Raw genomic sequence first — 14,913 nt, 5'->3', positions numbered from 1 at the left:
AACAGAACTCAATGAGCTAGGGAATACCAATGACACTAAAACTGCCTATGGAATTCATTTTGATGCTTCATTTACATCTTGTCATTTGAGTTTATATAGCTGGCAGACCATAAAAGTGACATAAGCATGACATAAAGCCACATCTACTGCTATATAAACTTACCTGTAGCATACCTTGTCCATTGCTTTCAATAGTGCCCTCATAGGTGACATGCAATCTGGACAGCTTTTTCTGAGATCTATCATTGAGGAAAAGATATTGCACAGGGAAAAAAAATGACCACAGAATCTCCACAAAGACATCAAGACAAAAACCCACCCAAAAATCTACCTTCTTACACACCTTGACATAATGTGATTTAAAAATCTAAAGGATTATGGAAAATGCCTTTCCAAAAAGTCCCTTTTGGAGCTGTCCCTTTTTACGCTCTCAAGCATCAAAAGATGCTTCTAAAAATTCACTTAGGACTTGTTGTCTTCACAGCCACATAGATACATGCACAACACTCAAATTATTTATATGCATTCATCCACTTCCTTCTATAGATCTCACTAAAACAAACATGTTGACAGTGATCACTTGCAGGTCTGAATCAATTCAACATTAATGGCATTCAGGTTATGGATAATTTAAGCAAATCTCCACATTTAACAGCACATTTGACTTACCTTTCCCAGTCTGGAAATTCTTGGAGACACTGCCTTGTAAATGTCACCAATCCTGTCGGTTCTACAGGGAAACCAACCCCAAGGAAAAAATATTAACTGCTAGAGCTTTTGTCCCAACACTGATTACAATGTAATTCCTTTAGAAGTATGATACCAACTTTGAATTCAAGTAATGATGCAAAAATCTCATTACACAGTTCAATGTTCCAACGTTAAGAAGTAATTTTTATAAAGCATTGTCCCAGCACAGTCAGGGACAGCAGCAAAAGACTGAAGACATTATGAAAGTATTAGAAAAGAGCCCCTATGCTACAGCTCTTCTCACCTGAGCACACAGATCACAATTCATTTCTTACCACAGAGATTTATTTCTATTGAAACTTCTGCTGAAGTCTGTTAGCTAAAACAGGAGGTGGCTGCGCTTACTTAGAGATAACAGTGTTATCGGCATAAAGGAAATGTCCTATAAAAAACACTAATGTAAGATATTGCTGCAGTTATGATAAACATAACTGCAGTCAAATCGCTTTCTCCTCAAAAAGGGAATCTATGAGCTCTGCTATAGATAAATACAAATAAAACACATTTTATAGGAGCTTAGGTGAACGCTCTCATCAATGGTAACAGTAGAATATCTGACTACACATGCTAAAGAAAGTACCACGCTCATTTCTAAAGGAGCTGAAGACATCTCACATCTTGCTATCACCTTATTTATTTTCAACCAGGAAAAATTCAAAGCAGCTTTGCTTTGGAAGAACAGAAGCAAAAAAAGCCTGAAATGCCAACACAAGTACGGAAAGATCACTTTGCATTAGAAAGGTCGCAGACAAAACACTAAGTGTGTACGCTGCAGGAAATCTGAAGACTGTATCGATATGTTTAAGGATGGTATGGTACCAGTGATTTTGATGACCAAATGTGTTAATTTCTCTCTACATTCTCACTTTGGTAAAGGTGCATCAAGTCAACACACATATTTTGATGTCATATATACACCACAGTTTGTATAATGCATATAGAAACATGCACGCTTTATACGCAGTATGTGTATATATATATAAATAAGGAGAGGTGAAAATATGATCTGAATCTACATATGTATTATGGATATTTTACACAAACAGACCCATCTCAGAAATAATAAAAGGAACAAAGAATAAGCTTCATGCAAAAAACTCAATTACACGTGTTATCTATATGTGACAAAGTGATACCAAAGAATATTAGCATACTCAACATGCTAGCTTTTGTTAAGATACTTCCATCATGATGCTGCACAGCCACTCCTGAACCTAATGGGATTAAATTCTCTATGTATGTTTTGTAGCTGGAAAAAAAAAACCTAAAAGAAATGAAGTACGTACTTCTTTCTGTGACTCTTCTAAAATAGCAGAAAAGGGTCTTCAGTTTCTCAGGCTTCCTTGGTGACCGTCCTTCAAACAATCTGGAAAACAAGGCAAAATTAATTAGACTAGATGTCAGCGATACACAGCATAGTCATCAGGCTACTTACAGGTAGGAGCTGAAAAATAGCCTGCTCTCCTTCAAGTCAGCCACTTCACCATTACACAAGTAGGACACAGTGAGGCTGTCTAGATCTTTCCACAACAAAGCGTTTAGTTGCAATGCTGCTATACTGCAGCTCAACTACCATGATCCCACACAATGCTCTCACACCACTTGTTACAGAGGCACCAGTCCTGAAATCTACACATATAGTGAGATTGTACACTCCCAGCAGGAAGCATATTTACACACTTACATGTGTAGTGCCCTTTAAAGGTAGAAGGCCAAAATTGGTTTCCAATTGAGCCAGTTTTTAGGTTGATTTCCTAGATGAGTTTCTGTTGAAGATAATAAGGTTGATTTTGAAGTATAGAAAAAAAAAATAATATATGATTTCAAAGGGAAGCTCCAAAAAAAATCTACCAGATTGATTTGCAATGACCTCGCTTGGATTGAAATCAGTGACCCAGAGGTGAAAACATGCACACTGAACACCCCAGGATCCAAATATCTTACCCTACTTACAGCTGAGTGAACTGCACAGAAGAATGAAGGCAACCACATTGCTTTCATGAACTGCACAGTACTAGCAGCATTTCCAAAGAGATTAATCCACCCCCTACAGGAATGGCTTTATCCACTGGGCTACTCCTGGCATTCTCTAAGTCATCTGTAAGCAACTAAGCATTAAAAGGAAGCATCCAATTTTTAGCCATTAAGCGAACGCGTGCTTTTAAGGTTAAATGAAAGATTTTTTACTGCATCATCCCTCTTCCAGCAACTCGGACACACATTACTTAATTCCACCTGCAGCAAAGTGACATGGCATTGTTATTGGCAATACATAATGGAATTTAACTGGGAGGAAGAACAGCGAGGACTTTAGAAATAATATCCTTTGAGCAGGAAGGTCACTAAAAGATGTCTGATACAGTGAAAGCCCCGAGGACGTGAGTTATAACACCCCTACTAATCCTTACCCCATAAGCCACAAAACAACAGTGTAAGTAAAGCAGTGACACAACATTATTCATTTGTGCCCGTGCATCGAAATGACAATCTGCCTTTAAGAATGGAATGCTGTCAGGCAGACTTAGCTTCCAGTGGTCAACCAGGATGGGTTTCTTTTACCATACAAAAATTCTTACACAATATGCTGAAGAGATCAATTCATCCAAAATCTATATAAAGCTAAAGAAGCTAATTTTAAGGTTGAAAAGGTCTTATGAAAAACTTCAGCCTTGGAACAACCAATCAGGACTTGAAGGCAGCAGGTTTCATATGTGTATGACCTACTTCAGGATGGACCCATCTGCAAGGTCTAGGATTGGGTTGTGTTTGCTCAACTAATAAGGGACTCAGAAAAGAAAGTTAAGGTGTGCATGCAGGTCTTGTCTAAATGCCTAAGTTAACTCTGACTTTTTATTTGCAAGTCTTACTTAATATGAGTCCATTAAACTGGTTCACTTATATACCAGCCCAGTCATACCTTCAAAGGGCTTTTTTACCCCTTCACTTCAGCTTGAAATCACCCTTACATTGCAAACTCTCAGTACTAAGTTCTTCATGTCACAAAGGTGTTACATGATTCAGCATACCTAGTAAACTGTGCAGAGAGAGTCCAGAGCTGAACATACTAAGCTCAGAAAAAGGCCGATCAAACTAAATGGCAACAGCAAGGGAGATTAATTTGGTAAGTAATTGTAATGGATGAAACCAAAACGTGGTCGCTGCCAGTGGGGCATTTCAACCAAATATACAAACATACACACACATGTATTTTAATGTATGTATATTCAAATCTGAAATGTCCAGCACTGGCCTGTCTTTTCTTGCAGTAAAAGCTGTGATAAACAGCTCTTTTTCTCCTGGGATCAAAGCTACGGTAATGTCAATTGCTTCTGAAATAATCTAATTTACAACAGATTTATTCCCCAAACATGTTCCATATTAACAATAACGATAAGAGAGATCTGTATTTCTATTCCAGCCACAAAGCACTGTATAAAAATCAGAGGGTGGAAAGCCCAGGTTCTGACACAGGCATTATGTGTTGCAGGGGGTTACTCCCCGTGCAGTAGGGACAGAAAAATGCAGTGAGGTTCATAAGTCACCTGCATTTTGACCTGGGAGCAACACGCACCCTATAACCATACATCACACCTTGTACTGCAGTAAGCGCACGAGGGGATTTGTTTTAAAGGCCAATTGGATCAATCCCATCAATTTAAGAGAGGATAATATAGCAAAATTAGGAACGTCTTAATCTAGGACACTATTTTGGAGATCATCAGTGAGGAAACATTGTGGAAGGTTTTATTTCTGGAGCAAATACCTGTGTTATGGAGAACAAAGCTATACGAAGACATCAATAATAAAATAAATGCTTCCTTAAGTGCTGGAACACAGATCCTACTAAAAAAAAAAAAACCTAGCCAAAAATATAACCACATAACCAATTTACTGACAAGAACCCAAGGCCAAAAAAAGCATTAATTCCAATTAAAGAACTCAGCCAAATGAAGTGCACTTTAAATCAAATGCAAAGTACTGCAAGCCCCCACTTTCAGCTGAAGCAATTGAAATATTACCTCTAACTGCATGTGTAAGGTAATTTTGCTCTGCACAAGATGTTCTTGCTGCCATGCAGCTAACTCCCACTTAGCAGGAAGCCAACACCAAAGCACAAAGCTTGTGGGGCTGGCCAACCAAACAGAGCTGTGCACTGATGCTAATCAAATCAAAGATGCATTAGAGAGATATGCCTATAGGGATGCAGTTAGGTGTTCTGACTAGTCAAGGTCAGAGATTTAAGAACAGGAGACAGATGATGTGCCAACAACACAGCAAAAGTATATTGTTAAGTCACTGTGGCCACATGAAAACTTTCATAGATAATAATGAGAGAGTCCCACCCCCAGCCCGTATCTTCCCAACCACAGGTTGGGCTTTGTTTGAACTTATCAGCGTACGTTAATGCTTCTAACGTGCAAATTTGAACCTACCCTAAGATACATAACTGCATAGAATAGCAAAATACTTGAAGAATGAATACAACAGGCATGTTAGATTTTCTATCTTGTCACATTTCACATATACACACAGGGGTGGAAACAGGCTTAGATGTTATCTTCCAAACCTTATTGCCCTCCATAAGATCAAGGGCTATTTGCATCTAGAAGCTGAGCATTCTCAATTGGTAACCATCTCTATTTGAACTACTAAAACTTCACAGTGAATCACGCAACCCTAAAAGAAAAACTCATCATGTGTCAATTGGAGCAATAAATGAATCATTTAGGATTACATCAGCTGCACCAGGGAGCATGGTGAATCATCCCTACCATCTTCCTCCTGCAATCTTTTTTCCTCCATCGTGTACCGAGAGGGAAAAGAAAGGTCTTCCTTGTCAAAAATGTAAGCAATCTTTTTTCCAAGCTCTGATTTACACCACTAAGCAGAGCTGGTCAAAATACTCTGTTTCAGTATTTCTGTCACAACATTATTTGATATTCTTCTTCAGTTGTGCTAATAGTAACTTCAGTCACATGTATATCTAAGACTACTTGTTGATAGTGTATGGAAAGGGTAGGAAATCTATAAGTAAACATGAACAGAGAGATAATCCCCTCAAATATGGGATCTGTAGATAGGATTTATATATAATTACTGGTTGTGTAGTAGGGGTGGGAATACATAATTATCCAGCCACATTTTAAAGCACAGTGCTACATCACTGAACTTCCCTTCAGTGAAAAGACACAACGTAGTTCCAGAGAGTGGCTGGAGACTTTTCTTTCCAAGCAGGACAGCAGCAAGTGTTTCACTATGACCACTGCCACTATTACATTGCCCCTTGCCAAGAAAAACACAATATCTCATTCCTACAGAGGGTCTCCTCATGGCTTTCAGTATTTTTTCCCCAATTCTGTCCCCCCACATCAGTGGAAGGGGGAAAAATGAGTGAATGACTGTGTGCTGCTGAGCCACCTGCTGCATTAAATGACAACAGGAAAACACAGCACAAACTTACACAAGTCAGGTGTGGTAACATCACTTCTGTTTATCTGGTGCTTAGTGTATGTTCATTTAATAGCACGAATCCCACCCTTATATATTAAAACAGCCTATACCAAAAGCAATTTAGAGGTTTTGAATTCCCCTGGCATCAAGTAGGAGAAAACCAATATATTCAGCCATACAGTCTCACAGGCACTTTCTTATTACTGTTGCATCACAGGTATCAACTGTCATCATACCAAGTTATTTAAGAACGTGCAACACCTTTGTGTTTAATTAGAACTTCATCCTCAGATTAGAGGCTCTTGACCGAGAGTACTCAGCACCAAACAGCACTGTGCAGTGTTTTACACCGAGCATCTAAAGCAACACATCTCACAGTACAGCAGAAATCAGTTCTGTCATGAATTACTGCATCTACTGAAGTGATACAGCACTGTGTAATCACTAAAGCCATTACTAGACTTATTAAGAATGGTGTCCTGTTGATCTATTCGAAGACCATTTCATCATCTGCCACACAAAAAAGCCAATTTTAATGTTTTACAGTAAATGATACTCAAACCGGTACCAATAAGAACACAGGCCTGAGGCAGGGAAACAGGACTGGTTTTCTAGGCTCAGAGTCTAAAACCATAGAAACAAACCTAGCGCCACTTCTCAGAGGAACAATGCATCTCTCAGTCCAAATCAAGTTCTCTCAAAGTCATCAGGTAATTTATTCCCCAGAGAATACTCATTAGCATTGCAAAATTGATGTTGTTTATGAAGAGACAATTGCATTACTTGTAAATTAGATCTCAATTCCCCTGTATAAACGTACTATACGGTTTGCCCATTTCCTTTCATATATTATACATTCCATAAAAGACATATATATCTTAATTACTGTTTTTTGCTCCTCATTCCCAATCACTTGAAATTGCTTTAAAGGCTTGTTTGATAAAGATGAAGAAAGTCAGTCCTACAGGAATACTGGCCATTTCAGAGCAGAGCACCTCACTAACATACATGCCAGAAGATCCACCAGGTTTGTATTATTAGACACGCTGTCTTTAATTACAATACAGCTTCACTTGCTTTGATGGCAGCTACTACAGATGTCTAATGCCTTCATTTTAACTACAGCAGCTCTTTGAGAAAGAACAGTGAAGTTCCTGCAACTTGATGCTACAGCTGAGAACAGATCAAAGGTACAGCAAAAGCAAAATGGGTCTTTGACACACCAGTTCTCTTTTTGGTCAACCAGAGAACCGAGATAAGACTGCTCTTTGGTTCTTGGTTTGGTTTTTATTTCTTTAAACACTTTTACGCGCTATCGGGCTTTGTAGTTTCCTTGATTACAAGATGCTATGGCAGTAAGGCAGGTCTGATAGCACAGTCAACAGGGGCATGAAAAACCTCCACTGAACCGTCTCACCTCATGATAAGCTAAACCACCACAAACTACTGATAGTAAAGATGCACTCCCAGCATTACCAGAAGAAACTGCATTCAAATGCAACCATCATCACAACTGTAGAGATCACCTCAGAAGAGCTGATGCAACTCATCCTTCACATTCAAGCGAGATGCAGCTTCTATGAGAAACGGATCAGTAAGAACATTAAGAGGACAAATGCAATTCTTTCTGTTCTGATGGAATATTTTGGCACAGAGCTGCCCAATCCATTTCCACGTTATTATATTATATAAATGTTTTCGAAATGAAGATTGAACTTCTAAAATTTGGCTTTATGTTTGGTTTAAATAGCAGCAATGTCTCATGCTATTTTGTATGCTCTAATAGTATTTGGCCACCGAACAGACATTATTCCATTTACTAGAATTCATAAATATCCTGACTCTCAAAGCTAAACTAGGAATTCCATTTTATTAACTACATTTGTAATGGATTATGTTATTAATAACTTAAGAACTGCAAGAGGCCAATCCTCGCCAAGTCCTAAAGGGAAGGATTTAATTAAATTACAGAGTATTTCATTATACGAATGACTTGGCCTCTGTAGCACGACGAACAATCACAACAGGCACTCGGTGTCACAACATACTATTAAACTAACTGCTACACTGTCAAACGTGGAACGCTCCCTCTGTCCCCCAGTCCTCAACTGGTAAGAGGGACAGATGAAGCAGAGATGATTTATGTTAACGCTAACACTTAGAATGGCCTTCCTTCCCATCAGATGCAGTTGTTAGTGCATTCAAACAATATGCCATCATTGCTACAGAAACAGTGCTGAGCACCAGTGCACCAGAAAAAGCTGAACAGAGAGAAAAAAGTACATTCTCAGTATTGTGTAGAGCACCTGATGTTATGTCAGATTTGCTTCTTGATTAGGGAAGCTAATTCTTAGCTGAGGGAAGGGATGAAAGCCTTTTGTACTAATGTAGAAAGTGTGTGTATAGTGTACATTGGTTAAAACTAAGTTCTCTCACACACGCTCAGTAATTTTGCTTCATTACGGAACCATGGCAGATTTTTTTGCTGTGCCCAAGGAACGCAGTAATTCATTCACAGTCATGCAGCAGACAAATTATGCTGAGGAAAGAACCAAGTCTGGAAAAAAACTGCAGACAATAAGACTGTGGGGGAAAAGAGCTGCTGTGTAGAACAATCTGTTATGCCCGTTCCTGAACAGGGCAGAGCAATAGTCCCCAAAGCCTTTAAATCAAAACATAAGTATCAAGAAGTCCCAAGCATTTCAATTTCAGCTATTGCTTGCTGCCTTTTGAGTGCACCCAGCTTCACAAAAGGCTTTTCTATAAAACCTGAAACCACAAGCTGCGGTGAAACAAACCTTGTCATGTTTGCAAATCTGAAACAGCTGAAAACATGTCTTGAAGAACAGACATTTTTAATCCTCAGGTAAGAGAGAACATGGTCTTTCCTTCTTTCTTCCGGTTTGGTAAACGTTCCTGCACTTAGACAACAGTATCATTCTACCTTACGTGGCCTCAAGCTGAGCATGACATCCTGTATAATGTAAGAGGAAGGTCTGAAGACTGTTGCATTACTCCTTCAAAACAGTAATATTGGAATTCACTTTGAGCGACGGCACTTAAAGACCAAATAAGAGAAGACCAAGAACTGACCAGAATAAGACACAAATTCCGAATGCTTAAGTGCTTTTACAGGTTATTTTAAAAATCTATGGCACTAATTCCTTTCCCTAACACACAGAAAAGACCTATGTTATTTCTAAGTAGTTCAAATTATCACGTCCTGAGTTAACCACTACTACCTGTGCAATGTTCAATGACTGTGAATGTATACCAGTGGCTGCAGCATTTCATTGTGAGGCTGATAATTTAACTGATACATAATACACAATAATACACAATAAAAACCTGATACTTTTAAGTCCTTAAAAAAATTAAAACAAAAAATCAGCTAAAAGTATGTGGATGGAGCAGTCAAATGGAAACCTGTCCAGATCCTTACTGTACACTTCTACTGCACTGGACATAAGCCTTTCTAATGAACGGATGGTTACTCCACAGTCAGTTGTTTCTATGAACACACTGAGCTGTATGAGGCACAAATGCCCACTAATACTCCTCTTCTGTATGCCACTGCCCCATTGGAACAAAAATCTGGTCAGCACACCTTTGCCAAGTACAGTTTTCTGGTCTCTTCTGAATTCTCTGTGTAGACAAGCTCATTCTAGCCCTTCACGACAGCAAGCACCAAAACCATTACTATTACATCTGTACACCTCACTTGCTTTATTCGGGGAAGTTCAAGCCTGTTGTGGCCCTTAAGACAAAGCGTAGTGCCCAAGTGTACTGGATCACAAGTAACACCACCTTCATACTTCATCTCAACCTTCAAAGCATATAAACTGTATATATTAACTGCAAAGGAGTAAGAAAACCTCCAGATAATAATCTGAGTTTAAACGTAAGGTTGGCCCACTTGTATTTCTAATCAGAAGTCTTATCACTCTGCAGCAGGAAATGCCCCCATCCTCTATCTCCCTCCTTAACTAAATTTAGAATACTTAAGAAATAAAAGATACTAGAAAGCCCTTTAATCAAATACGTATGCATGCTAGTATTGAGAAAAAAAAAAAGAATAAGCATTTGTTTAGAAATCAAAATATCATCAGTTAAACTCATATTGTGGTCTTAAAAACTTCCTAAGTTGATGAATAATCAAGTTCTGTTAATCTGAGTCAATTTGCAGATTACTGGTGATATAAAGATATCATATATATTAAATATAATATACATGAAATATATATGCACATATACATACACACACATATATATATGTATAGAAAATATACAAAGCACACTTGAAATACGCTATTTGTAGACAAACGGCTATAAGGAAGAAAAGCTCTGTAAACCATTAAAAATAGTGACAACAATCTTCTAACAATATGGAAGAAGAAACAAGTTTCTTCCTTGAATGACAACAATAATATTTCCACTGAAGGATTATGGGCTCAATTTCTTCCCCAGTGCCATACCTGTTGAAGTTAATGTCTGGATAACTAGAATACTCAGACTTCATCTTCGCATTGCGACGTGGAAAAGTACAGAAGAAAGCATTGGCCAAAAAACTAGCAATTTGTTCCTGTGACATTGTGATGGAGTGATTCATCTTTTGTTTCAGTAGAGGTATTGGCTACCAAGTGGGAACAAAAGAGGTGAGGGGGAGGGAGGGCCAGGAGAAAAGGGAGGGAAGGAGAGAGAAAAATAATTAGCTTACCCATTTTAAAAGAAAAAACAGGAGCACAAAATTACATTTGTTAAATTAGAGCAAGAGTAATTTAAGCCATTGGTGAACCCTTTAATCAGGAGAACCATTAAAGTCAAGAACAGTTTATTCAAGACAATTGGGAAAAAGCTTGCTGACAAACTGCAGATTTCTAATCAATAATAAAAAAGGAGACCAAGAAAACACAACTTATCAAACAAAATCAGTGGAAATTGAAGGGAAAAAACATGCAGGACTTGCAGTTCCTGGGCAATCTTAAAAAATGAAGTAAAAAAAAATCAGCTTTGATGGCTGAATACCTAAGAACCTGCTAAGGAGTGTTTTCAGCTACAATAATCACGCTTAACAATCTACAAAGAAAGGTGGAGTCATCCCACAACTGTCACCCAGTGGCTTGATCTTGTTATTCCTGGTCTCCCTGAATCAAAAGAACAGACTGATAACCTTTGCAGGAAGTATATGATTAACAATTCTTCTATAATCAATCTAAAAAAGCACAGCCTAATTTCAGGCTTTTATTTGGTGTTTTGCCTCTAAACAGTTTCCCCAATTTAAAGGGAAACAAAGGATTGCAAATCAAACATAAGTATTACCACCTTCCTTTTTATTAGGCTTTATCTCTTGATATGAGATCTTCCCTTGTCATATTCAAGGCATTTTATTTACAAAATAACATGTTTGCCTGACCAGGACAAAAATGTCTGTTTACCAAGGAGTCCAATTATGATAAATCCCCTTGATAGCAGGGAGAGAACCATTCTGACTGCCTCTTCCAACATTCTTAGCCATCACCATTAGCTGAGCTCCAGGAAGCTAAACAGACACGACTTAATCCCTTTAGCTGTGAATACAGAAGCTGTTGCTAATTTACACTGCTGAATACACAGCTCTGTTGACTCCACAAATTCTTTCATTCTTATAATTATTACATTCACAGTGTATCTCATTCTGTCTTCTGGCTATTGAATCAGCGAGCTATCTTAGGATGTCTGAAGTCACACAGAGGGAGGAAAGAAGCCTCAAAAGCTCTTTCCAGTAATTCTGTAAGTCTAGCTTTACATATGACAAGAAAATAGGTCTGACAAAATTTGTGACAACTTATACCGCTTAATGCTACAAATATTTTTCTTTACTATAGGCATTACTGCATGACCTAGTGAGTCCTGTGCTTGACTGTGTGTAGAAAGTTGCCAACACCATCAAAAAACTCCTCCCAGCAGTGACTAGCTAAAAAAGTGCCTAAGAAATATGTGCACTGTTTGAAACTGTCTACTAGTTGTAGCAGGGAGACTTTGCTGCTCTAGTTCAACAGAATCAATTAAGAAAAGCACGACAAAGGAGCATACAAGTTAGGAGTCCTAACTCTGCTAATGTGTTACCATACACCCTCAATCCTATTCACTTCAATGAAATCATTCACCATAAGGTTTTCATTAGCCTTAAGACCTACGGAACTGATTCCTGTTACAACAGCAAAGAATTGAAGTTGGAATGTGCACAAGTACTGTGATGCTCTGAACAAACCACGCTCCCAAGGAAGGCTTTATGAAAAAGCTACTGCTATGATTAAGAGTTCTAAAATGCAAAAATCAAGTGTGTTAACATTATTCAAGTACTCCATTTGATAACTATGATTGTATTACAAGATGTGTGTGATCCATTGTGCTCCCCAGGCCTCAGCTACGTTCAGTACAAAAGCCTATTTTTTATTAAGCATATAACAGAATACATCCTTTGACCTTAATCATGAGTATTACTTCACAGAAAACTGGTCTGCTTGAGAGCACTTTGCTAGCTCGCTGTGTGTGCTTACCTGTGTGCAGATGGTAGGGAGACAGAGTGCCAGCTTGACCATATCAGGAAGAATGGACTGGAATAAATGCTGGGCCTCTGCATCTTCAAGAACCTGGTTAAAAAGGGAAATAAATAAATGAAGAACCACCTTGAAAAGCTTTTAACTCAGAAATGACAAAACATACAAAAAGAAGATTCTGAAAACAGAGCCTTTTCAAAAGAGATGAAAGAAGGCCCTATTAGCCTAATGCAAATCAAGCTCTTAGAAGTTTTTAATTACAGTATCCCACTGAATTTTACCTACCAATAACCCTCTAGCTTGAAGTACAGGAACAACTATTTTTTTTTCAAAACAATAAACAAAATGCGTAACATAAAAAAATTTCATATAAATTATGTTCATGACATAAATCATATAAGTCATCACATGACCATGAAAGCATTCAAAGGTTCCATTTCCTTTGATAGTGTAGGTCATAGTCTGAGACAAGCATCTACAATAAAGCTCTGTTAAGGACATGCTGCTTTGTCAGACCAATGGTCACAGAATCACAGAATGACCTGGGTTGGAAGGGACCTCAAGGATCATGAAGCTCCAAACCCCTGCCTGGCAGGGCCACCAAACATACACATTTACTAGATCAGGTTGCCCAGGGCCCCATCCAACCTGGCCTTGAGCACCTCAAGGGATGGGGCATCCACAACCTCCCTGGGCAGCCTGTTGATCCTCAGCATCTGCAACATGAAATGCTGCAAGATCATGCAACACTGGCCACACCACACTGTTCAACCCCATCATGTTCCCCCAACATCCAGAGCCACTGGCTCAACACTGACCTGGAATCTCTCTTCTCAGTCACAGCTGCCAGCTCTGAGCTCAACCAAAGGAAAATAAGATCTTTACGTAGTAAACCATACTGCACTCCATATGATACAAGCCGGAAATGCTGTCCAAATGCCACCGATTTCAGTCCTTCCAATATCATTAAAATAACTACAAAAACATCTCTGTGCTACTCCATCCTACCTGAAGCAATAGTAAAGACTAAGTGTGCCCAGAAGGTTTAAAAAAAAACCCCGAAACAACATAAAAATACTCTAAGGACAAACAACACGTGGCAGGGGAAGGTAGAGGGAAATCAAAGAACAACGCCAGTACCTACACTACTCTAGCAGGAAACTTTACTTTGTTCTTAGGTGCAGTGTTTTTAAACACCAGAAAGAAGCAAAATAAGCATTAAGGACTGGAATTTCAAAGCTCAATAAATAAAATGAATATGTAAGTTAAATGTATTCAAAAGGTGACATTTAACCTCTGATGTCTACTGGGCTGTCAAATTCTGATATTCTCTCCCCTTCGGGCAATGCTTCCTCTCTTTTAAAACTGACATATAAATAGTGGCTGCCATGCTTTGCTGACTGCCACAGAATATGCAGTATCACTTATCTGGTGACACATCGTGGCACCGGACTTTGTCAGAACTGTCAAGGCTTCAACCTTTTCTTTATGCTTCTTTTAAGACAATATAACAATAGCGTGAGACGGTTTCTTCCCTAAGCAGATGCTGCATTAGCAAGTCAAACCAGCCTACCTAAAGGTCTTGCTGATGTGGTGCAAGGTGCACACGAAAGAGTAGCAGGCAGCCCCTGCTCAGCCAAGTACAAAAGCAACTCTTCTCACTGAGGGAACAACGTTGCAAAGCTGTTAAGTAAGTATCCTAATGAAGCAAACTTCCCACTGCAGAGAGATCTGCATTGATTCAGTAACGTGCTTTTATACACCTGCAATACTTCAAACGATTACAGCTATGCAAAAGTTACAATTGAAGTTCAGTCTTATCTTAAAACCTCGATATTTGCATCTTAAGTTACTAATAGCCCTCCAATAATGCAAAAACAAATGAGGGATGAAATAAAAGTAGTGGGTATTTCCAATGGAAAAGCTTCATGGAATCACAGTTAGAAAACACAAACTGTCTTGCTCCAAAGAAACCACATACTGATTTCAACTGTATTTGCACTGGGGTGATTGATTAAATGAACATGATTCGGGGCTCTAAACCATAAGGTGCAAATGGCTCAGCAAGCAGGAGCAGAGGTGAGAGCTCTTGGCCAAACTTGCATTGCAATTCTGCAAAATGAACATTTATAGTGCAGCAAAGAGGCCTGACTAAACACTGCTGTAAGTAATG

At 38.7% G+C, this 14,913-nt stretch overlaps 1 protein-coding gene across 1 annotated transcript in view; it reads right to left on the bottom strand.

The window, feature by feature from the left end:
• PARG (poly(ADP-ribose) glycohydrolase) overlaps positions 1-14,913 on the bottom strand; it is a 41,788-nt gene that overhangs the window by 15,050 nt on the left and 11,825 nt on the right. Inside the window, exons 7-11 of the mRNA XM_015866061.1 lie at positions 12,741-12,833; positions 10,677-10,834; positions 2,037-2,116; positions 670-730; positions 164-239 (exon numbers count right to left, since the gene is read on the bottom strand). Coding sequence (XP_015721547.1) covers positions 164-239; positions 670-730; positions 2,037-2,116; positions 10,677-10,834; positions 12,741-12,833 — 468 coding nt within the window. The remainder of the gene's footprint in view (positions 1-163; positions 240-669; positions 731-2,036; positions 2,117-10,676; positions 10,835-12,740; positions 12,834-14,913) is intronic.

Source organism: Coturnix japonica, chromosome 6 (assembly GCF_001577835.2).
Source record: "Coturnix japonica isolate 7356 chromosome 6, Coturnix japonica 2.1, whole genome shotgun sequence".
Classification (NCBI taxonomy): Eukaryota; Metazoa; Chordata; class Aves; order Galliformes; family Phasianidae; genus Coturnix; species Coturnix japonica.
Note: the sequence above shows the minus strand (reverse complement) of the source record. Positions and strands in the feature narration are given on the sequence as shown.